Consider the following 23,201-nt stretch of genomic DNA (forward strand, 5'->3'; position numbering starts at 1 on the left):
ATCCATGTTGGAAATCCATGAAAATGCTAATTGAAAACGTATTAATTTAAATAAATAAAATAAATAAAAAGTGATAACTTAGGTACATATTATTATTGGTTTTGTTTTATAAAGATGTTCATCAACAACTATATGAAATTATTATTTAGGTATCTAAATATCGGTTCCATTATATTATTTTCTGTTGTTTTTTAATATCGAAAGTAATTCAGACACATCCCTAAAAATCTAACAGCCCCATTTTCATGATAAGTATTGCTCAGTTTCCTTTTATCTCGCGAGTGTCATTAAGTTAATAAGTAGATACTTCAAAAAAAGAAAAGTGGTTTCGATATAGCACATTAAAGGATTATTTTTACTACTTACATAAAAATGTATAAAAGTTATATTTGTATAATCATTCTCTTTTTTGTAAGTATAACGATCAAATATTTGATAATTAATTATTATCTAATGAAGTTATTTAAACTTTTCGTGTCTCTTTCGATTTATTGTTGAGTTCAATGTCGAATTCAAGTCTAGTTCAACTCTATCAGTATTAATTGAACTCGAACTCAACTCCTTTGCTTTATCTGAATCATGTGCAGCACCTGAAAAAGGCCCCAACTCAGCAATAACACTGACTGTAGCTTATATCTACCTACATACTCGAGTACGCAGCGCTGATTTTCAGCTGCGAGTTGCGACCATGATCTAACCCGCGCTAACCCGATACGATAGCGCGGGTGACGTGTGGGTGTGCAGGGCGTCCCCCCGCCCCATACCCTCATTGCCATCTCGACCTGTCGCGTACTATACCTACTTACTATTCTTCTTTACATTACCAATTATTATACCAATAGTCTGTAAGGGGAGAGCACTGATGCCTATAACACGAGTGTACAAATTATTTTAGGCATCGGTGGCTTAACCTAATAGGCTACTTGACACTTTTTTAAAGTTGGTCTTAAATGGTTAATATTTGTGCTATTATATCAAAAAAATTATCACTATATTTTTTTGCGCCCTAAAAACCGTAAAACTTTCATTTAAAAATATATTTTTCTTAGACAGGTGAAAACACTGTCGGCCATGTTTGGCCGATAGATTATCTGTGCTCTGACGTCATGCATTTGTAAACAACAGCATAACCTCCCAAAGTTTAATAAACATGACTTCTATACTAGTGTACATGAAAAATATAGTAATTTTCGTTATTGTATCATCCGAGAATGTAAAAAACGCATCGATAAAGACCACAGGAAAGTTGTGGATTAGAGTGCCCATATTCGTAACACGCGAAGACTTGCTTAAAGGGATCCTATATGACTAACGACTTCAACCCAAATTTATTTTTGCAAAGATCACTTTGTTGTAATAACTTATTCAATTTATAAAGAGAAAACGATATTTTTTTACGTTTACTATGAGTTTTTAGAAATATATAAAAACTAGCTTATGCTCGTGACTTCGCCCGAGTGGACTTCATAAATTTCAAACCTCCATTTAACCCACTCAGCCCCCCTAGCATGGGCAGGAGACAAAAATTTTATCCCCCAATTATATCCACTGACGAGGGATAAAATTTACTTGTCCACCTCTCAAAGCACGGCAACAGGGGAGAGGAGAAGTTTATCCCTAATTCGGGGACAATTTTTTCCTCGACATTAGACGTGGGTTTAAGTTTATTCTCATAGAACTTAAAAAATCAAAACATGTCTCGCGGTACCTGTTGGGTTTAGGTTATGTTTGGGTTGTGTTTGGGTTATGTTTGGGTTGTGTTTGTGTTATGTTTGGGTTGTGTTTGGGTTATGTTTGGAATATGGTTGGGAACCCCAACATAAACCCAACATAGGTCCCAAATACCAATTACCACTAACCCAATAAAGGTAAAGGAAAAGATCCAAAAACCGAAAAGTCCCCCGTTTTATTCACTGTGGATAATTATATCCACCCGTGAGCCCATGCTCGGAGAGTGGATAAAGCTGTCGGAGGGGATAAAAATTTTATCCTTTCCCCGGGGAGAAAATTATATCCCCGCCCATGCTAACCCTGCTGGGGTGGAATTTCAAAAAATTATTTCCTAGTGGATACCTTCTCTTTACCTACAAAGAACACACCCACCAAATTTCATGTATCTAGGACCAGCTGTTTAGATGTTTAGGCTGTGCGTTGATATATAAGTTAGTCAGGACTCTAAATTTTATATATATGGATACTACGTTAGTCCCCGCGTGACATAGGGATGACATTTCTTTGTTTACATATTTAATGACGTCACATCATGGCTGACAGCGTTTTCTGCGTTTCAAATAAAAATAAAAACTGTATTTTTTAAAATTGGATTTATATATCCATCCTGCGTTTTTAATAATTGTTATTGATATATTTCGTTGTCTTAAGCAAAATACTATAATAAATAATGATTTATTGGACGAAATTAGATATGAGTCAAGTAGCCCATTTTGGTTGTAATTTTTGTGAAACAATAAATTATTTATTATTCTATTATTATAATTTTATTTTTATAATCTTCTTTACCTTGCAGAGTTTTTATGAAGGAACGGGTGAAGAAACGGTTTGTCAAACTCGAGGACGTTTCCCAAACAATCTGACCCCAGACTGCCGAGGATACACTATGTGCTTGATGGGAGCAGGCGGTTACGCGAAATTCGACCTTCTTTGCCCTGAAAACTCTACCTACAGTCATTTAGACAACCAATGCACTAATATCACTAGTTACCAATGCCTATCAGACTATAACTGCACAAAAGAAGGCAATCTTGCAAACCCATCAAGTGAAAACTGCACCTCCTACATAGCTTGTGTGAAGGATTTACGAGATATTACAACGGCAAGACTTATTATCTGTCAAGCCAATGAAGTTTTCAGCCCCAAAGAAACTATTTGCGTTAATGAATCTTTATATAAATGTAATTTCAGTGATGAACCGCCGAAAGTTCTTGAAGTGTCAGTCGATCAGTTACCTAGCCTCTCGGGGAATTTTTCTCTCAAAAGTAGCGCTTGCGTAAATACGCTGGGTGCAATATTAATTGTCTTCTTTGCTATAACGATGGTATTGAAATAAAATCTGTTTGACTTTATGTACTTTTCTTAATCTTCCTTTTATTAAAACAGCAGTGGACATAAGTGAAGAAGTCACTTGGGTCAACTAGGTATAGTACGCAACAGGTTAAGATGGCAATCGGGGAGGGAACGCCCCGCACACCCGCACATCCACGGAACAGAAAGAACAGTGGAAGTGCAATTCACCAAAATTACTATAGGAACCGCTGTCGCCAAACTCATACAAATATACCGATAGTCATATATTGCACTACAAAGAAACAAATCATTTGATTTGTCGTTTAAGTTCAGTCAAAACTAGCCTACGTCACAGATTTGGAAACAAACCCTGACGTTCTAGAAATAAGATTTATTTTGCTTTAGCGGAAGAACGTATTTACGAGCTATAGTCACACTCACGTCACACTAGATTCAATTGTCCAATTAATTCCGCTACTTGACCATAGATGGCGGTATTCTAAGTGGTAGCAATTATAAACTTAATTAGGTTAAACATATGGTTGACATTTGCGTGATCGGTCGATTTTTTTTCCTCCTCAGCTAAGGCCGCACCACGTAGCTCAATGAATTACCTATCGATATCGATAGATACTCGTTATTTTGTTCATTCGCAAAAATAAAATTAAAAAGGTAATTATAAAATTGAATAAAAGTGCTGGTATGTATGCATGCCTTTTACAAGTATGCACAATAAATACTGCAACGTATGAAAATAGTTAAATTTTATTTATTGCCCTTGAAATAAAACATATTTGTTAAGAAACTGGCGTTTCGAAAGTCTTATTTTTAATTTTAATAAACGGTGTATGCGAACATTTATGTATATATTTTTCGACTATTGCCTTCATCAAATCGGTAACGTGATTAGACGCAGGAATCTCCGAATCACTTTGTCTTTTTGAAGAACCTGGAGTGACCACATTTATCATTGTGGCTGAAACCAAAATTAAATTTTGAGAATAAATCCGTACTAAAATTATAAATGCGAAAGTGTGTCTGTCTGTCTGTCTGTCTGCTAGCTTTTCACGGCTCAACCGTTCAACCGTTTTTGATGAAATTTGGTACAGCGATAGCTTGCATCCCGGGAAAGGACATAGGCTACTTTTTATCCCGGAAAGTTGAAAAGTTCCCACAGGATTTTTAAAAACCTAAATCCACGCGGACGAACTCGCGGACATCATCTAGTACCTATATAAAAATGAATAGGAGAAAAATTAATTAGTGTGTTTATGAATTAAATTTGATATTTAGTCAGTCAATCTTCATACAAAAATATAACTAAGAGGTGGTGTTGTTTTGTATTATAATATCAAGTATTTTCAATACTTACTGAAAGTAATAAAATAAAACAAGGATACTTACTTGATTAAAAAACTTAACGATTTTCATTGATGGAAGCGCAGTAGGTTTCGTATATCTATATCCTTTATTTGTTATTATAAAATCGACTTCTAAAAAAATGTTCAGAGCATAATATCATGCTTGATTTGGTTGGCATCCAATTAACTCTACCCGTTGCATCTATCCATTTCTCTTCGATGCTTGCATCTTTGGGAAACCTAAAAATATTTTAAATGAAGGTTAGAGGAACTACTGATGTCTATTTAGTGATCAATGCAACGTCTCACTCATTAATAAATTATAATTATTGCGTTACTATTTATTTATATCCTTGTATCGATATCAATCGATAAATTCAATATTCGACTTGGCCACATCACTACTTGAGTAGCGAACACGGAGCGAAGTACTTTCGGAATAGAATCAATCCAAAATAAACTTTATCTTAATTGGTTAAGGTTGATTTTGACTAACCGTTCTATTAAATATTAGTAAATTTGAAATAAATTAAGATTTTATAGAAAACAATGAAAATCGTACTTACCGATGATACGAAACACCTCCATTTTTAAGATTTTTTCTCCTACTATCATTTTTACACTCCAAAACGGAACAGTAACATTGCTAGGGCAATATGAATTTGTCGCGAGACTACCAACTCCACGCGATGTTAGAACGCGACTGGGATCAGTTTTACGTAACTACGCTTAATTGTGGCACGCGTGCCACGCCTACTTAGCACTTCCACTGTTTTTTCTGTTCCGTGCGCACATCCCTAACCCAGTGCGGGCGTGCGCGGATGACGTGTGGGTGTGCGGGGCGTCCCTCCGCCTTATACCCCGATTACCATCTCAACCTGTCGCGGACTATACTTTGTATATGTTATACAGCGTGTAACTGAACGCTGGCAAACACTAAGACAGATGATAGTACCTACCTACTGATGATTACTGATATGATACCACAAGAAAAAATGCGACAAAAAATATTAAAAAAACCTATAATTTTGTAAAAGTTTGCGATAAAACATCAGGCACGCTAGAGGTCAACGAACGTTGCGTAAGTAGGCCACTTGGAGTCAATGTCGTGTCGTAGCCTCGTAGGTGGGGTAGTTTGACCAGAGTTTTGTACGCTATAGGATTGCGGGTTTGCAAAATACTAAATCACTAAAACTACAAAAGAAGTCAAATGGTTATTAGTATTGGATTGTGTTTAGGTTAGTACCTAATAATATATCATTAGGGATGCTAAGTTTTTGCTAGCGTTCTTGTTACACCTGTAATTATATTTTGTATATATTATATATTTAACTTTTTCTTAACTTTATCGGCAAAGGCAATGTCCAGATTTGCAACTAGCTTGGCCCCCTCAGTCCCTCTCGCTCAAGCAGATTTTCTTACTTGTGAAATGTCATTCCTTCTACACTTCACGTCGTTTGCCAAATACTCACGTACAAATACATTTTGGCAAACAAAAAAAAGTGGCCACGGTGGACAAAACATAATCATTTTGTCACGTTCTAACAAGAGCTTAAATGCATTTAGCTATCTCGCTCTAACAGTAAGTGTCACAATAGGGCTACTTCTGTGGCTACTTCTAAAAGTCCTTGTTCTGAGCTTGAAGCAAATGTCTTTTTGCGCACCACACCATAATATTTTGTTCTTCTTCTTTTCTTGTTTTGTGATTTGTTATTGGTCTGTGGTACGCACACACAAAGAAAAGCAAACGAACAGCTTTTGTACCCAATCTATAATGAATCAAGCTGCAGCATCTGCAGCTTTATTTCAAACTAGACTAGATGATGCCCGCGACTTCGTCTGCCTGGATTTAAGTTTTTTAAAATCCCGCAGCAGATCTTTGATTTTCCGGGATAAAAAGTAGGTACCTAGCCTATTTCCGTCCCCAGGATGCAAGCCATCGCTGTATCAAATTTCGTTAAAATTGGTTGAACGGATGGGCTGTGAACTAGCAGACAGACAGACACACTTTCGAGTATGGATGACAATTATTGACATGCATTGATTTGTGTTGACACTTGACAGTTCCAAATTGCCAAAAAAGTAAGGTTATGTTTGGTGGTTTATATATTTTATAATTTTTAAATAATAATTTTGTAAACCTAGATGTAAATTGTATATTAAAGCAGAACAATTTAAGTAAAATATAAATTAATAAAGGATAGTAGTTACTTTAAATGTATTCCAACATCGTTTTATCCAGGTAAGTTCTTTCTGTAACTACTTGAAACTAACTTTACTTGTTACTTACTTTTGGCCCTCGATCTTCAATCTTGTGATCTGCTTAACCAATTTTGATCTAAATTGAAGTTGTATTAATGTGTTTCTGTATTGGTTTTCTCTCAATTAGTTCACATACAAAATATTATAATTCTAAAGAAAATGATTAAACTTTTTGTTAACAGACAATGGTCTCGAGTGGCGTGTTTCTGCCGCTATGTGTCCACAATAGAGGGGCAGACACTTCCACAGGCTGGGAAGTCAAGTGATGGAATTTCGCCGCCACCGCGCATTCCCAGAGGCCCTACTGATATCTTGCAGGCTTTAGCTGCAACCGTTGGCTCAGACCCTACAGCCGCACATTACAAGTAATCGTTAATTAGTTGTAATATATTTTACTAGCTGATCTCCTTTCTGTCTTTGCTCAGGTGGATAATTGGAGAGAGATTTCTGTAGATAATTTTCTGTATGTAGGTATATATTATATGTAGATGTCTGCATTATAGAGAGAATTTATTTACAAATGTCATATTTTGACCTAGCAGTTTAAACTCTATGATGTATCAGTCAATCAGTTTTAAGTATTATAATTTGTATTTAAATGATTTATAACGAGTAGATGCTCACGATTTAGGCTTTTAAGTATCCCAATGGAACTCCATGTATCTTTCCTAAAGCTAGCATGCTGAATTGATAATTTAGATGGTATTGAAACTATAGTTACATACTACATAGACTGCAGCTTTAAGTGTATTTTATTATTTGATCATTATTAAATATTCAAAACCTAAATAAACATAATATACTCAATAGGATGTTGGTGTTCCAGATATCATGATGATCCATTTTTAATTCCCCAATCAAATTACCGTAAGCGAGCATATGCCCTGTCAGCTGAAGCTGGAAGGAAAGCAGCATCGTGGATAAGAGATGAGCATGCAGAACTGTTTACTATGAGAGAATGGGACCCTCCCATGAAGATGAAAACCCCATATTTTAATGCTGACCCACAGATCGAGGCATTTGCTCCTAAACCTATTTATAATGATGAAAGTAAGGTATGACCATTTTTCAGTCCATAAATATAGATCAGTATCTTCTACCACAGAAGACTTTGTTATGTGGATTTTAGGGTTTTTATACTCTGTTGGAATTTCTCAAAATCCTTTCATTAATGAAAACCAACGTCATAGAGAACTTAACTAAATGTATGCAATAGCCAATATCTCAAACTTCTAAAATGTGGATGATACATAACAACTAGGTATTTTGAAAAATCCAGCCTTATAAGCCTATAAGAAATTTCAGCTTTCTAGGTCTAAGTATTTGAGCTGGGTGTCAGTCAGTGAGTCAGGCTCAGAAGTTCAAGACTTTGCTTCTATATATTTCAAACAACACAGTCTTAAAGTATAGAGAGGTTTGTTGGTAAATATGCTATGCATCATCATGATCAACCCATCGCTGGCTCACTACAGAGCATGGGTCTCCTCTCAGCGTGAGAAGGGTTTTGGCCATAGTCTACTACTCTGGCCATGTGCGGATTGGTAGACTTCACACACCTTTGAGAACATTATGGAGAACTCTCAGGCATGCAGGTTTCGTCACGATGTTTTCCTTCACCGTTAAAGCAAGTGATATTTAATTAATTAAAACACACATAACTCTGAAAAGTTATGTGCGTTTTAACTAACCACTAGGCTAACACAGCTTAGCATAGTAGTTATAAATTTGCATTTGGTCAAATTTCTTTAAATTGTTTCTCTAGTCCTTGAATACAATCATTTGATTTTAATTTCTAGGGCTTCTTATTGCAATACAGTTAAAAACATATTAAGAAAATGAAAGAAAATGTCTAATTTTAGGTCACAGAGGAAGATTTAATATACACTATTCAAAATGCACTTCTAGAAGATGCAATCAAAGTGTTTGAGCTTCTCGGTGGCGTGGACAATTTGAATGACGAATTGAAGCTGTCTCTATTGCAATTGTTGTGCTTTTATAATGAGAAAGAACCGGTTTCTATGGAGTGGGTGGAGGAAAGGTGGTTTTCTGCTGCCACAAGGGAAAGGCAGGCTGCTACTTGGAGGTAAGATTTTAATCCAATACCCACCAAGTTTTGAATCCAAAAAAATCCTCGCGCCCCTCTTTGGCACTCAAAATTGCCATTGACCAAGCCAAGAATGTGGCTAATTCTCTTGTACACAATCTTCTTCCTTACCTTATCCCACGCTATGTGGGGTCGGCACAACATGTCTTCTTCTCTCTTGTACACAATCGCTAAACTAAAATAAAATGACAGGTCTTAATTCCGCCACAGAACTGTGCTGAAAGATAAAATTAGCTTAAGTATGTTACTATAATTTCTCATTTAGTGAAACTAATTTCTTTTGAGAGTAAAATTCTTTAACCACAAATAAATTGCTATCCCTTTTATAATACTCTGCGAAAAAGGATGACCTTGATTTAGACTTGTCAATTTAGTTTAATTTATAATTAAATAAAAAATTAATAGTTTGAGAATAATAAACACTTAAATGAACACACATAGATTAATAATCTCATATGTTATGAGTTATATAAAATATACACCATGTACATTTTGTTAATCATTACTTTTTTAGGCTAGGTGGTCTTGCTGACAAAATCTTCACAGCAATGGATCCCAAAACTTCTGAAGCATACTGTGCAATTATACAAGGAATGGCGAAATATTTTCAAGTAAGATACTAACTAGCTTTCATAATTAGAAAAAGATAGAGTATCTGAATATTGGTCTTTTTCTAGTTATGTTGTGTTAACTGAATAAAAAAAAATAGCTGCTTTTAAATGTATCCTGTTAGCTTGTAGCATAAACTGACATCATAATTATAGTATAGAGTAGACAATAGGGTAGGTAAGGGACAAGATGACATATAGTATGCAACAGGTTGCGATGGCGATCGGGGAGGGAACGCCCCGCACAGCCGCACAGCCCCTGAGCTAACCCGGTGCGGCGGAAAAATGGCTTGATGATTGTGAAAACCTTATAATATAGTATAGTTCAATGGCCAAAATAAGAGTTTACACGATAGAAAAGGAGGTGTTGTGCGAGCTATAATGCACTTTATTGCGTCGTAGTGAGTCGCTATTTATTTAAACGTCTTTGCAGAGTGAGGGGCGTGTTATAGTTGTGACAATGCATATCAATCGATTGCGATTTTTAAGCATCGTTGACCCAAGACGGTAACTGGATGGGTGACCGACTTGGGAGGTCCAAAGCCTTTTCGTTTGAGAGCACTTTAAGTCGTTGGCCCCGGTTAATATCACTAACATCTGATACTGTAAAACCTAAAAATCGTAATCTCGTTCTCTTAGTTAGTTGTATGTTGGAGGACCGGGAAACCCACCGCATTATTATCTGAAGAGAACTACTGCCATTATGTGATTAATGAAAAGGAGTCACGACCCGATAAAGAAGTGGACTAAGCCTTATATACCTAAGGCACTCTAAGTATTCTATGGTTGTAGGCCGAACGAGCTCACGCCTTAGCACAGGAGGCTAGAGAACAAGGCATACCGCTGTCAACCAGCGTATACAACTCCTTGTTAGGCTGTGTTGGTTTCTTGACGGAAGGAGTTTCTCTACGCGTCGAGGCGCTAAAGAGTTTACTGAATGAAATGAATGAACAGGTAAACATTTCATATATATATAGGACGTCCGCCTTCTAATCGGAGGTCGGGGGTTCGATCCCAGGCACGCACCTCTAACTTTTTGGAGTTATGTGCGTTTTAGTTATGTAAATATCACTTCTTTTAACAGTGAAGAAAAACATCGTGAGAAAACCTGCATGCCTGAGAGTTCTTCATAATGTTCTCAAAAGTGTGATAACTCTGCCAATCTGCACTTGCCCAGTGTGGCAGACTATGGCCCAAACCCTTCTCATTCTGAGAGAAGACCCCAGACCCGTGCTCTGTAGTGAGCCGGCGATAGGTTGATCATAAATAATAGGCTCACGACTGGCACCTAAAGTCACGACTCACGAGGTTTGACAGTTCTATCTAAATTAAATTTAGTTTGTCCGACCTTTTCTTATCACACTGGTAAGAAAAAGATGCAAATACTTAAAATTTAGCTGCTATCAGAATCAGTACCATTGCTTGGCTGATTTCATCTATTTTATTTTTCAGGGTCTATCACCAAATTCTGAGACAATGAACGCGTGTCTAAGGTCGATATCGTCGTGGGGCGGCGGCAAGGCTCTGCAGACCATCGCGCTGCAGGTGGTGGCCGAGTTCAGGCAACTAGGCGTCGAGCCCAGCCTGTCCGCGTACTACTATCTGCTGTGCGTGTTTTGTAAAGAACGTAAGTTCTCTCTTCTCTCTCTATGGATTCCGCACTTGAACGTTTCCGTCTGTTGTGCGTCGCCCGCCTCAACCCGCCGAAGGCCTCCAGCCATCCAAGCTCGTAGATCGCCCAGGTTGCCGAGAGAGAGGTTGCCGTAAAGATTGGTGTTCTGTTGACACTACACGACGCTTCTCACACTTACGAAAGAATCATACAGTAATCACCCGATTCGAACCTAAGACGGAAAGCAACGTACTAGATGGCACCACATGTATCTACTTGAATCACGCTAACGAAAGCCTCAAAGCCTAGCCACAACACAGGCTTGCGCTTGGTGTCAATTATGCCTTAAGAAAAGCAATGATGAGGTCTAAATTGGAATGTGCTTCCTAGAAACTGCATCCCAAATGCAATTTTGCAAATATCTTGCAGTGCATCTGTAATAGACCCTTACACTACCTTGTGATCTTCTGAATGCAAATCCGATTTCTTCCGTGCTACTCATAATCTTGTCTGATTAAAAATTAAAATACTAAACTTTTTTTAAATGATTATGACCTCATAATGTTTTAATTTTACTAATATTCTTCTTGTTAATGTAGGTAAAGTGAATTTGGATAGAATAGGTGAGATAAAAATACTATTAAGTTTATAAATTGTAGGTGGTCCACGTATCGACATCCTCACCAATATTATAGCGGATCTAGAAAAGAGGGAATCAATAAAAGCCACTCGAGCAACGGACACCAACTTCTTCATTACTGCCATGGGAGTTTGTAGCGATCATTTACAGGTATTTATGAAAATAATGGTATTGGTTCACTTAGGTAGGGTAACTGTACAGAATTTACAAATTATCACAATAAATAGTTTTCATTTTTATTCGGTAAGACTTTTTCATTATTATTCACTATAGGCACACGCTTGACCACGATTACTTCTCATGGGAAGCGATGACGTAGCCTGAAATGGCACTTTTACAAATACTTTTGAATAGTTTATCAATAAACCTATACTGACTGATTGCCTAACGTTTTAGCAATTGATTCCTTTATTATAGGACTAGCTTATGCTCGCGACTTCGTCCGCGTGAACTACATAAATTTTAAACCCCTATGTCACCCCCTTAGGGGTCGAATTTTCAAAAATCCTTTCTTAGCGGATGCCTACGTCATAATAGTTATCTGCATGCCAAATTTCAGCCTGATCGGTCCAGTAGTTTAAGCTGTGCGTTGATAGATCAGTCAGTCAGTCACCTTTTCCTTTCATACATTTTTATTATAGGATGTAAGCCTAGCAGAGCGCGTACACGCCTTGCTAATGAAAGATGACAATTACAAGTTGGTGGGCGACGCGTACAAGGAAAGCATTTACTACAGGCACCTCGTCACCGTCGCTTGCAAGTAAGTTACTACATAATAACTATTGATTCACCCAGAACTAACAAATTAATTACAATAAAAAAAATGCAAGGAAAAAGCAGGAAGGTTCTCTCTCTCTCTAAAGAAGTCCCTACGAGAGACCTATGTCTAGCAGAGGACGTCTACTGGTTGATGATGATCCAGAAAGATTATGAGTGTATTTTTATCTGTTCATCTGTTAAACTACTAATTTTATTTTGATAAATTAAGTGTCATTGGTGTCTTATCATGTCATCATCTTATTGGTGTCATGTCAATTTTAATCATAATGATTATATGACATGGCAAATCCAATATGGCGGATTTGGTATCAAAGAAAATTTATCATGATGTCTATATATATAATAAAAATTTATTTGATTCTGTATAACATAACTATTATTTTATACACTTTTTTCATTTAGATATGCCCCATTCGAAAAGACAACAGAATTATTAGACACATTGGTGCCTAATATTTACGTTCCCGAACCGACCGTAATGGAGGAGGTAAGATCTGTTGTAGTTACGTCCTATCATAATAGTTATGCCACATTAGCTGTCGAAAAGTTTCAGTTAATTTCATCGAATATATTTTATTCTGTCAAGTTAGTCCTCGATTGCGATCTAATCTGCTGGCAATAATATCTATAGAGCGCACTTTGACTTAGCTTAGACTTAAGACAGAGTTAAAACGAGACAGAGCTATATCTCTTACATAAATCTGTCTCGTTTTAACTCAATCTTAAGTCTGAGCAAAGTCAATAGATATCAGCCTAAGATCGGAGCAGCGCGGCGGCTTAACTTGGAAGGTGTATGGCAGTTTTATTTAACCCCTTACCTCTTATCGGTTTTGGCATCGTTCTGGATCGCTGAAAAGCTTGGCGTCGCTGCTTTGTCGGCAGAGTAGTAACTAGCCGCGGCCGAAGTCTTGTACCAGACCAGAGGCAATTTAGAAATTATAACACCCCAAATTTATTGTGCCGGGAATCGAATCTTGTACCCTCACACTTATAAGACCACTGCTCCAGGGAGGTTCTCTTTTTGTGACAAGTTATGTTGTATACAATCTCTAAACTAAAATAACAGGTCTAAATGTGTTACGGAACGCAGCAGAAAGTAATGTACGGATCTCCGCGTTGTCTCTGTCGTTGATACCGACAAAACGTTATATAGGTATGAGTGACAGAGACAACGCTCTACAAAGCCGAAATGTCATTCCAATGGCTGATGTACATTACTTTCTGTCGCGTACTGTACTCTCTTTCATAATACTCCTGCGTCAAAGGATAGCACTAGATTTAGACATGTCAATTTAGTTTAGAGATCGTGTTCAACAGAGTTGGCCATGTTGTTCTCCTAGTTGTGAGACTGTGAACAGTCCGCGTATTAGTGCAACCTGTACAACTATCAGAGACCAAGTATCCACAGTAGGGTAATAAACCCTGCAAAAGTTAGCTCTGGCACCTGGCAAGTCACTTGCATTATGAGCCTCAATAGCTCAACGGTTAAGGAGTGGACTGAATTGCGAAAGGTTGACGGTTCAAATCCCACCCGTTGCACTATTGTCGTATCTACTTCTAGCACAACTTTTACAGTTGGAAGGGAAACTGAAAGGAGAATATTAGTCATGATTAGCATGGCTAATATATTTTTTTAAAACAGCAGCTTCTGCAAGTTTTATTGCTAGTGGACATTGTGGAATAGATTTTTCACTTATCCTAACAGATAATAAGAACGCTGGAAGTAGCAGGAGCAGGAGACAGATTGGCAGACGCGTGGTCACAACTGGTGGTATTCGGGCACGCCAAGCGAACTAAGCTTGTGGAAAAACTACTCTCGGCTCTATGCAGTTGTTACACATATCAAGGTAACTTACAGATAATGTGGTTAACGCATCCTAAAGAATTTTTCATACTGTTAGAGCCGATCGGATTTTTTTAAGATTGCATTGGTGTTTTGCGTGTCATTTCAACAAATCCAAAATGACGGATGACGGATATGACAGACAGTCAAAAAAACAGTATCGAATTTGGTATCAAAATTTATAATAAAAAAAAATAACCTTAAATATTAATATAATAATTTTAAATGGGTAATAAACTGCTTAAACTGTCTTAGTTTGTATTGGCGTCACTTTTTGCCATATTTATTCCGCGATTGACAAGAAAAGGATCGATACAGAAAATTTAAATTGAACACATCTAACTTGTTGGTGCAAGCGCACCAGATTATTGTAATGATTTACTTTATGCTAATAAATTGTTTGTAATTTTTTTGTAGAAGATGAAGTGAAAGCAAAAATGCGTAACGCCGCTGCGGATATATTGAAATATGGCCAGCTTGTGGAAGAACGAGAAGAAAGCGAGGATCGCCGCTCACCTACACCAAAGTATGAAAACATAATAACTCTGACATTGACAATAGAAACATTTCTAACTGTAGATAAGTAACCCGGAAAAACTATCAGACTACTCGGTTCAGTACATTCGAAGCAAATTGGTTGTTACAGACAGACAGACAGACACACGAGTGATCCTTTAACGGTTCCGGTTTTTCATTCGGACATACGAAACCGTAAAAAGTAATTTAACAAATAATTTTCACACAAAGAATTCACATTTGGACAGAAATCAACGAGCAATCAGGGTTGCCAGCCATTTTTGTACTGATTGAACTTAAGGTATACTTATATTCTGCCTCCACTACCTTGCTTTTACTTTTTTATTCCATTACAAGTGAGCCCTTGACTGGGATCTCACCTGGTAAGTGATGATAGTACAGTAGCATGCTTGGAAGGGCAATGTCAGTTTTATGTAACCCATAGACCTTATCGGTTTCTACACGGCACCGTATCGGGACCCTAAAACGCTTGGCGGACCGCTTCACCGGTAGGGTGCAAACTAGCCACAACAGAATCCTCCCTCCCTGCTTTATGAAACTTAAGTGTGAAAGTGATTTAAACCTCATTTTTTGGATTTCAACTCTTTCTAAAAAGTTATTCTTCATGGTGTTGTCAATTCTTTTTCCCACTAATATAAGCGGTAATTTTTAGACTATCAGCTACAGCACTATCAAACATAGTGGAACTATGCTCCGATACGCAAGACAAGTTAGACCCCAATTGGACCGCAGTAGAAAACGCGATACAAAAGCTAAGAAACGAGCAAGCTACCGGGGTACCCGAGAGGCCGCAAGCTTTGGCTGATGTCGCACAAAAGGCTGCAACTGTTGGAAAAACTGAGTTGGCTGCTGTAAGTAACTTTAAATTAGATACCATAGATAAATTAAAATTGTATTAAAATATAGTAGAGGACGCGATACAAAAGCTAAGAAACGAGCAAGCTACGGGGGGTACCCAAACGACCGCAAGCTTTGCCTGATATTGCACAAAAGGCTGCAACTGTTGGAAAACCTGAGTTGACTACCTTTAAATTAGACTAACTTTAAATTAGATACTAATTATTATGGATAAATGATAAAGAAGCAAGCTACCAAAAGCTTGCGAGAATGAATGTTTTGCGCTGACTTTGCACAAGGGGAAGTGGGTGGATGAGGAATACGGAGGACTGTATGTGGTGAAGCGCTCTCGGAAAGGCCTAGGTCCAACAGTGGACGCAACCAGGCTATTTTATTGATTGTCTTTACAACAGAAAAAAATACATAAAAAAAGTAAATAAATAGTATGTATTAGTCGCCATCAAATGGCAAAAAAGCAATAAAAATCTTGGCTAAGAAATTACAGTCGAAAATTTCGGTTAAAAACCGATTAGTACCATAGTATCGATCCCCAGCCTATTTATAATATTTTTCGTCTGTTTTTTTATTCGTACCAAAAAAATGCCATTATAAAAAAAAAGTGGACAGGGAGTACTTATCTGTACAAGAGATCTCTACCAGTGACCCTGACTGGCAGTGGGAGAGTTTGTAAACTTCTGTCAACGTAGCATAATCTTTACAGCTCGCCGTAACCTACTTAGCGGAGTGCGGGTTCGAAGAGGCAACAGCGGCTAGCGTTCAAACGCTAGGCGTGATGCTGAACCGGCCCGCTGAAGAAATTGAAACCTTACTCCAAGAGCAGAAATCTTCCCTTGCCACGACGCTACACCCTTCAGCTTTGGCGGTAGCTCAGGCTTATCATATGTAAGTAAAACTTGTTATGTGAGAAGCTTGCAATTATATAAAAACTTGTCTTTTGTTTGTATGAAAAAAAACATCTTTTCAATAACGTTGCAGTGGCTATGGAGGATTAGATTTAGAGGTCATTGTAGTTAGTATGAGGTTTATAGTTTAAACGTTGATAGAATTCGAGTGTCGAAAGATAACGTCAGAGTAAAATGGCAATGAGCAGGGATCATAGTACGAAAAAACGATAGACGTTGGGGTCCCAAGGTCTCGAACCTCGCACCGCAGTGTTGGAAGGCCCCCACTACTTAGTGGTGTGACAGTGGACAGAGACATCAAAGGAGTCACAGGAAGCCGCTAGATTTAGGAGGCGCAAGACCGTGGTTTGTGGAAGTCTCTTCTGTAGCGATTCTTGCAAAAGACCTATGTCTAGCTGTGGACGTCTATTGCTTCAAACTTCTTCTCGCGTCGGTCCCTCAATTTTGAGGATCGTGGCTCCCTCGAGATATGACCTTCACGATGTTGCGCCATTACTCCCTGTTGGAGGCCGTACGGAAGGCATAGGCTGTGTCTGTTGAGTTTTATTGTATATTAGTTTTTAATTTTACGGATCATTAAAATGAAACCATTTTACTTGGCGTCCAATAGACCACAGACAACTTTATTTTTCTTAAATATCTTAAACTAACTCTTTACTCTATTACCATAGATTCGCTTAGATAGACTAGATATTTTTAAAGGCAAAGGAAATAAATTAATTTCTATCACACTCCCCTAATTTTGTTTCCTTTGTCTTTTACACAATTTTCTTTTTTAACACAAAAACAATTTTTTTCTTTTATACTAAGTTACACAGAAATTACTTATTCAAAATTTTAACAATGTTGGTTTTTTCACTTATTTATTAAATGACAATTATATAAACAAAAAGTTGTTTTATTTTCCTTATACATAGTTTTTAGTTTAGTTACTACATTTACTAAGTTATTACTTATTACTAAAACATTCTTAAGATAAAGTTATACAATTTTAGATTAAAACAAAAGTTATATAGAATTCCTACTTTGAATTAAGTTTTAAGCAATATTTTTAAATTTTAAACACAGAATTTAATTTATACAACAATCTTATTAGCATGATAATTAAATTTGATTCTGGTTAGTACTTTAGTAAAAATGTCAGCTGTTTGTTCACTAGTTGGACAATATTTTATCATCAGATCACTGTTTTTCACTTTTTCATGGATAAATTTGAATCGAACGTCTATGTGTTTGGAACGTCTATTTATAACTCCATTCTCAATTAGTCTAATTGCACTTTGATTGTCTATAAACACTGTCACTTTAACACTAGTTAAGTCCAAGAGTTCTTGAATCACTGATTTTAAGTATAATAGTTCTTTGCAACATTCAGCTGCGGCAATGTATTCAGCCTCAGTGCTAGAAAGTGCTACTATAGGTTGACGTCTCGTGCACCATGTTACTGGGCAGTTGCTCAGGAATATTATATATCCCGTTGTGCTTCTCCTTGTTTCAGAATCTCCAGCATAGTCTGAGTCACAATATGCTGTTAGTTCGATATCTTGTTTCTCTTTCTTGTAAATAAGACCTTTCTCTTTAGATCCTTTGAGATATTTCAATATCTGTTTCAAATTGTGTACATCTTGATCGGTTGGGTTTTCTACTTTTCTGCTGCAGTAGTTAACAGCAAAACTTATGTCGGGTCTAGTTTTATTTGAAATGTATGTTAAACTTCCGAGTAGTTCTCTGTAAGGAAATTTAGTGTTCTTTGGTGATTCTATTACTTTACTCGATTCTATTGGTATCTGTGATATTTTTGTTTCCATCATATTATAATCGTTTAAGAGGTTTTCTATAAAATTTTCTTGTTTTAAGTTTAACTCATCTTCCTTTTGTATTATTTCCATACCAAGGTACTTTTTTGGGTTGTTATCTACTTTAGTTATAAATCTGTTTCCTATTTTTCTTATTATTGTGTCTATTTCTTTTTCATCTTTCCCAATTACTATTCCATCATCTACATGGATGCCTAAAAATATTGAATTTTCCTCATTTTTGAAAATACATGGTTCTGTTTTAAGTTGTAATAAACCTTGACTGTTCAAATAATTTGTAAATGTTTTATTCCACTTAAGAGGAGCTTGTTTCATGCCATACAGGGCTTTCTCTAATTTGCATATACCGTTAATATTCATTCCCTCAGGTGGATACATATAGATTTCTTCATTGTCCAATCTGCCATATAAAAATGCAGTTTTAATATCAAATGTTTTGATTTTTAAATTGTTTAGAGCAGCAATTGCTAAAATCATTCTTAAAGGACTACTGTTTATTACTGGACTGAAAATCTCATTATAGTCAATTCCCTCTCTTTGCTCAAATCCTCTGATCACAAGACGAGCTTTGTATGTGCCATCATCTTTAATCTTTAATACCCATTTATTACTTAGAATCTTTTTTCCTTTAGTCTCTTCTTCACTTACAATTTTCCAAACTTCATTTTTAATCAAAGAATTCTTTTCATCTTCAATAGCCTCTTGCCATTTATGTTTGTCTTTACCACTAATTGCTTCACTATATGTAATCATAACATAATCTTCATATCTTTGCGGTGGTTTTCGTTGTCTTTTACCTTTTGAACTTTCTGTATTGTCATCATCCTGATTTGTATCTGTTATGTCATCGGGTATATTTATTTCTTCTTCATTTGTTTTTGGTTCTTCTTCATATATTTTTTGGATTTCATTGTCTGTTTGTGTCTGTGTTGTTTCATTGTTCTTAGTGTTTTCTTCATTCATAACTTCTTCTATTTCTTTTTCTATATTTTCTTTATTTTGTAATGAGCTATGAGTTAATTCAACTATATCTTCATCATTTTCTAGGTTATTACTTTTTACTTCTTTTTTGCTTTGAACAAATTTGACATCTCTTCTTATTATTATTTCTCTGTTTTCAGAATTCCAGAGTCTATATCCAGTCGGAGCGTATCCAATCATAAGTTTTTCACTTCTCTCGTCTAATTTTTTTAGGGGTTTTAATATTTTTGTATAGACTTCTGAACCGAATATTTGAATATTTGTCACATTTGGTTTTTTATTTGACCACATTTCTATTGGAGTTAGTGTTTGATTATCTCGTGGAGTTCTGTTTAACAAGTAGGTTGCTGACAGTACAGCTTCGCCCCACATTTCAAATTCTAGGTTAGATTCATATAGCATAGCTCGTGCTTTCTCCATCAAGGTGCGGTTAAAACGTTCAGCTTTGCCGTTAAGTTGTGGACTGTAGGGTATTGTATAGTCTATTTTTATACCTTTGTTTTTACACCATTCTTTCAGGTTATTACTAGAATATTCTCCACCACCATCGCAGCGTATGATGCTGATTTTTTGGTTTGTGTGTCTTTCCATTTCTTGAACGTATTGTTTTAAATACATAAATACTTCACTTTTATTAGATAATAGATAGACTTGAGTATAATTTGTATAGTCATCAATAAATGTTAATATATATTTCTTTTCATCCCACGTTACGGGTGAAATCGGCCCACACACATCTGTGTGTATTGTATGTAATTTTCTTTCAGATTTTTGTCTAGTATGAAATGGTATTCTTGTTTGTTTTGCCTTCATACATATGTCACAAGTAGAGGTAAGTGTATCTATTTCCTGACTTGTTATATTTATGCCATTTACTGATTTAATAATATTTTTCAATGTTTCTTTTCCAGGATGGCCATATCTACGGTGCCACTTTTCAGCTGTTTCTTTTTTATATGAAATCAAGACATTTTCTTCAGTATTTGTGTTGATATTTATGTTATATAAACCTTTAATATTTTTTTCGCCTTGTAGTATTATTTCATCGTCCTTTTTAATAATAACATTATCTTTTGTGAATATGACAACTCCGTCTTTCTCCGTTATAGCATTAACTGACAGTAAGTTTTTTTCAAGTTTTGGAACATAAAGCACATCATCAAAGTTGCAGTTTTTAGTTTCTATTGTGCCTATATTACTTGCTGTTATTGTGTTATTCTTTTCTGCGGTTTTTATTTCTATTTCACATTGTTTTTTATTATGTAATATTAAGTCGTTATTTGTCATGTGACTGGTACAGCCTGAATCGATTATGAAATTTTCATTGACGGCCAGAAAAGATACTTGTTTCTTTTTCCAGAAGCAATCTTTTTCTTGATGATTGTTCTTCTTACAGACAGTGCAAAAAGGTTTCTTGTTTTTATGAAAGCAGTCTTTTTCTAAGTGATTATTTTTATGACAAAATTTGCAAGATTTGAACTTTCTATTGTTATTGTTTTTATTATAGGCTTTAAATGCAACATTTTCAGTATTATTCGTGTTTGACAAGCGCTTTTCTTCAGCTAATATTCTTGAAATTAAATTGTTAATAGTTTTGTCAGAGGTTATAGTTGATTCCCATGCTGTTATGAAGCTATTGTACTGCTCAGGTAATGTGGACAGAATTTTTGAAATGAGCATGTTTTCATTTATTTGTTCACCAAGACAATTCAGTTGGTATGCTATGTTTTCAAGCGAGCTAATATGGAAGGTCATATCATGTTGTTTGTTATAAGAATATTGGAAGAATTCTTGTAAAGTATTACATTTTTGTTGGTCACTTTTCTTTTCGAAGATAAAGCATAGCTTGTTATACATTTGAGATGCAGTACTGCATGATAGTAATAATGGTAGGTGTTTACGGTCAACTGTACTGGTGATAATTTTTTTAGCTTGGGCATCTTTTTTTATTTCTTCTTTGGAGGTGTACGTTTTGTCTGTCGGATCAAGTGTGATTTCATACAAATCAGTACTTCGGAGATGAATATCTATTTGAAATTTCCATAAGGTAAACGTTTTTTCATTTGTAAGCCTTTGTATACGAGAAATTTCGTCTTTTTCCTCCATTTTGGTTTTCACGAGTTTTCACAACTCACAACTTTTTCTTACACAGTTTTATGTTTACTATTTTTACGGTATAGGTGTTTTATTATTTATTTTTACGTTTATCGGAACCACTGGTCTGCTACCATGTTGAGTTTTATTGTATATTAGTTTTTAATTTTACGGATCATTAAAATGAAACCATTTTACTTGGCGTCCAATAGACCACAGACAACTTTATTTTTCTTAAATATCTTAAACTAACTCTTTACTCTATTACCATAGATTCGCTTAGATAGACTAGATATTTTTAAAGGCAAAGGAAATAAATTAATTTCTATCAGTGTCGACCGCTTCTCGTATCTGGTCTGACCAACGTCTCGGGCTTCGTCCGCGTGGTCTCTTTCATCTGATCTTGCCAGTAATCAACAGTTATGCTACTCGCGTTTTTCCTAGCAATGTGACCGAAGTAGTCGAGCATCCGCCGCAGACAAATAGTTTAAACTATCTGGTTATATCTATCTATGGTATATCTATCTATTCTGGCTATCCTTAACACAGATCTAAAAATCTAGCTAGGATAGCCAGTTCTTGATCTTGTAACATTCATAATATTAAGCACTAATTGTTCAAGATCAAACCCATGTATGTGTGTAACTATATGATTGAAAAATAAACGTTTTATTTATTTATTTATTTATTAAACGACAACGAGGACAAGAATACACAAGAATCGAATCAAAATTTATGATTCTGCTGATCCGGGGATCAGCAGAATCATAAATTTTGATTTGATCAAGTATAAGACCTGCACTTTTGTACTTTTCTCTTATTTTTAGTAAATTATACATACATAGAACATTAATGAAAAAAAACGTTATAATATAACGTTTGATTACAGTCATTTAATTTTAGAAAACAGTTACGTGTGTAATCCAAAAAGTTATGTGATTTATGCAATCTTTCCCGGCAGCTTGTTTACCTCGTCACTTATATTTATCTTGTCACATTGACGAATATTAACAAATAAGTACATGTTTCACGTCAATGCTATCGAACAATATTGAGATAAATCATAAATCACTGATAAAAATAAAATGATACATACCTTCGAGTAAGATCAATGTCAAAATCAAAAATATTTCGGACAACAGATGGGGTATGCATTAAAAGTGGTTATCGCGGAACATTCAGCCCTTCCAAACTTTTTTCAAAATATACTCTTAATATAACAACTCTTCTAACTTCTATACTGGTGCACAATTTCTTTTCAATACATTTGCAAGTTTTCTGTCGTAATACCGGTCAATAATATCGAATAGAAACCTATGGGGTATCACACAGAGAGTACTACAGTAAGCGGCAGAAAATAATGTCCTTAATGGTGATGTAAGTTCTAGCGAAAACCTACTTCGTAAAATACAAGTTTCTAGATCAACTTTATTGTACTTGGGCTTTAGGACTGTACTTAGATATGCCTGTCAGGTTCTTCTTATATATTAAAGTTTCTTTATTGGCAGTAGTCAAAATAATACTTCTTTTTAACAGAGCCAAATCTGGAGCACCTTTACACGAATCCGGGTCCTCGTCGGCGAGTTCGGAGAGCGACAGCGAAACGTCGTCCGACGATGAATAGTTATTATGTTAGTAGTATTACTTTTTAACTAGTATTAATAAATTGCATTTAGATATAACGTCTTGTCTTATTATTGTTATCTTATTTTAATCTTATCTTAGCATGAAAGTGGCTGACTATAAAGCTGATTTCACACTACAAAATATGCCGTTAA

General features: G+C 35.8%; 1 protein-coding gene across 1 annotated transcript; it reads left to right on the plus strand.

The window, feature by feature from the left end:
• The first annotated feature begins 6,456 nt into the window (after positions 1–6,456).
• On the plus strand, positions 6,457–23,105 carry LOC117982814 (small ribosomal subunit protein mS39). Its single transcript, XM_034969239.2, has 15 exons — positions 6,457–6,627; positions 6,830–7,012; positions 7,474–7,702; positions 8,507–8,730; positions 9,266–9,362; positions 10,152–10,313; positions 10,812–10,986; positions 11,631–11,761; positions 12,253–12,371; positions 12,794–12,878; positions 14,097–14,238; positions 14,652–14,760; positions 15,424–15,622; positions 16,330–16,511; positions 22,960–23,105. Exons 1-15 carry the CDS (start codon positions 6,602–6,604, stop codon positions 23,045–23,047), a joined length of 2,151 nt encoding a protein of 716 aa, XP_034825130.1. The 5' UTR covers positions 6,457–6,601; the 3' UTR covers positions 23,048–23,105.
• Positions 23,106–23,201: the final 96 nt, after the last annotated feature.

This window comes from Maniola hyperantus, chromosome 6, assembly GCF_902806685.2.
Source record: "Maniola hyperantus chromosome 6, iAphHyp1.2, whole genome shotgun sequence".
Classification (NCBI taxonomy): Eukaryota; Metazoa; Arthropoda; class Insecta; order Lepidoptera; family Nymphalidae; genus Maniola; species Maniola hyperantus.

Excerpts from the sequence above, each read along its gene's own strand:
- LOC117982814 (XM_034969239.2), top strand. The coding sequence starts at position 6,602 with ATGTATTCCAACATCGTTTTATCCAG. Across the intron at positions 6,628-6,829 it reads TCCAACATCGTTTTATCCAG|ACAATGGTCTCGAGTGGCGT; the intron begins GTAAGTTCTTTC and ends TTTTGTTAACAG. Across the intron at positions 7,013-7,473 it reads CCTACAGCCGCACATTACAA|ATATCATGATGATCCATTTT; the intron begins GTAATCGTTAAT and ends TTGGTGTTCCAG.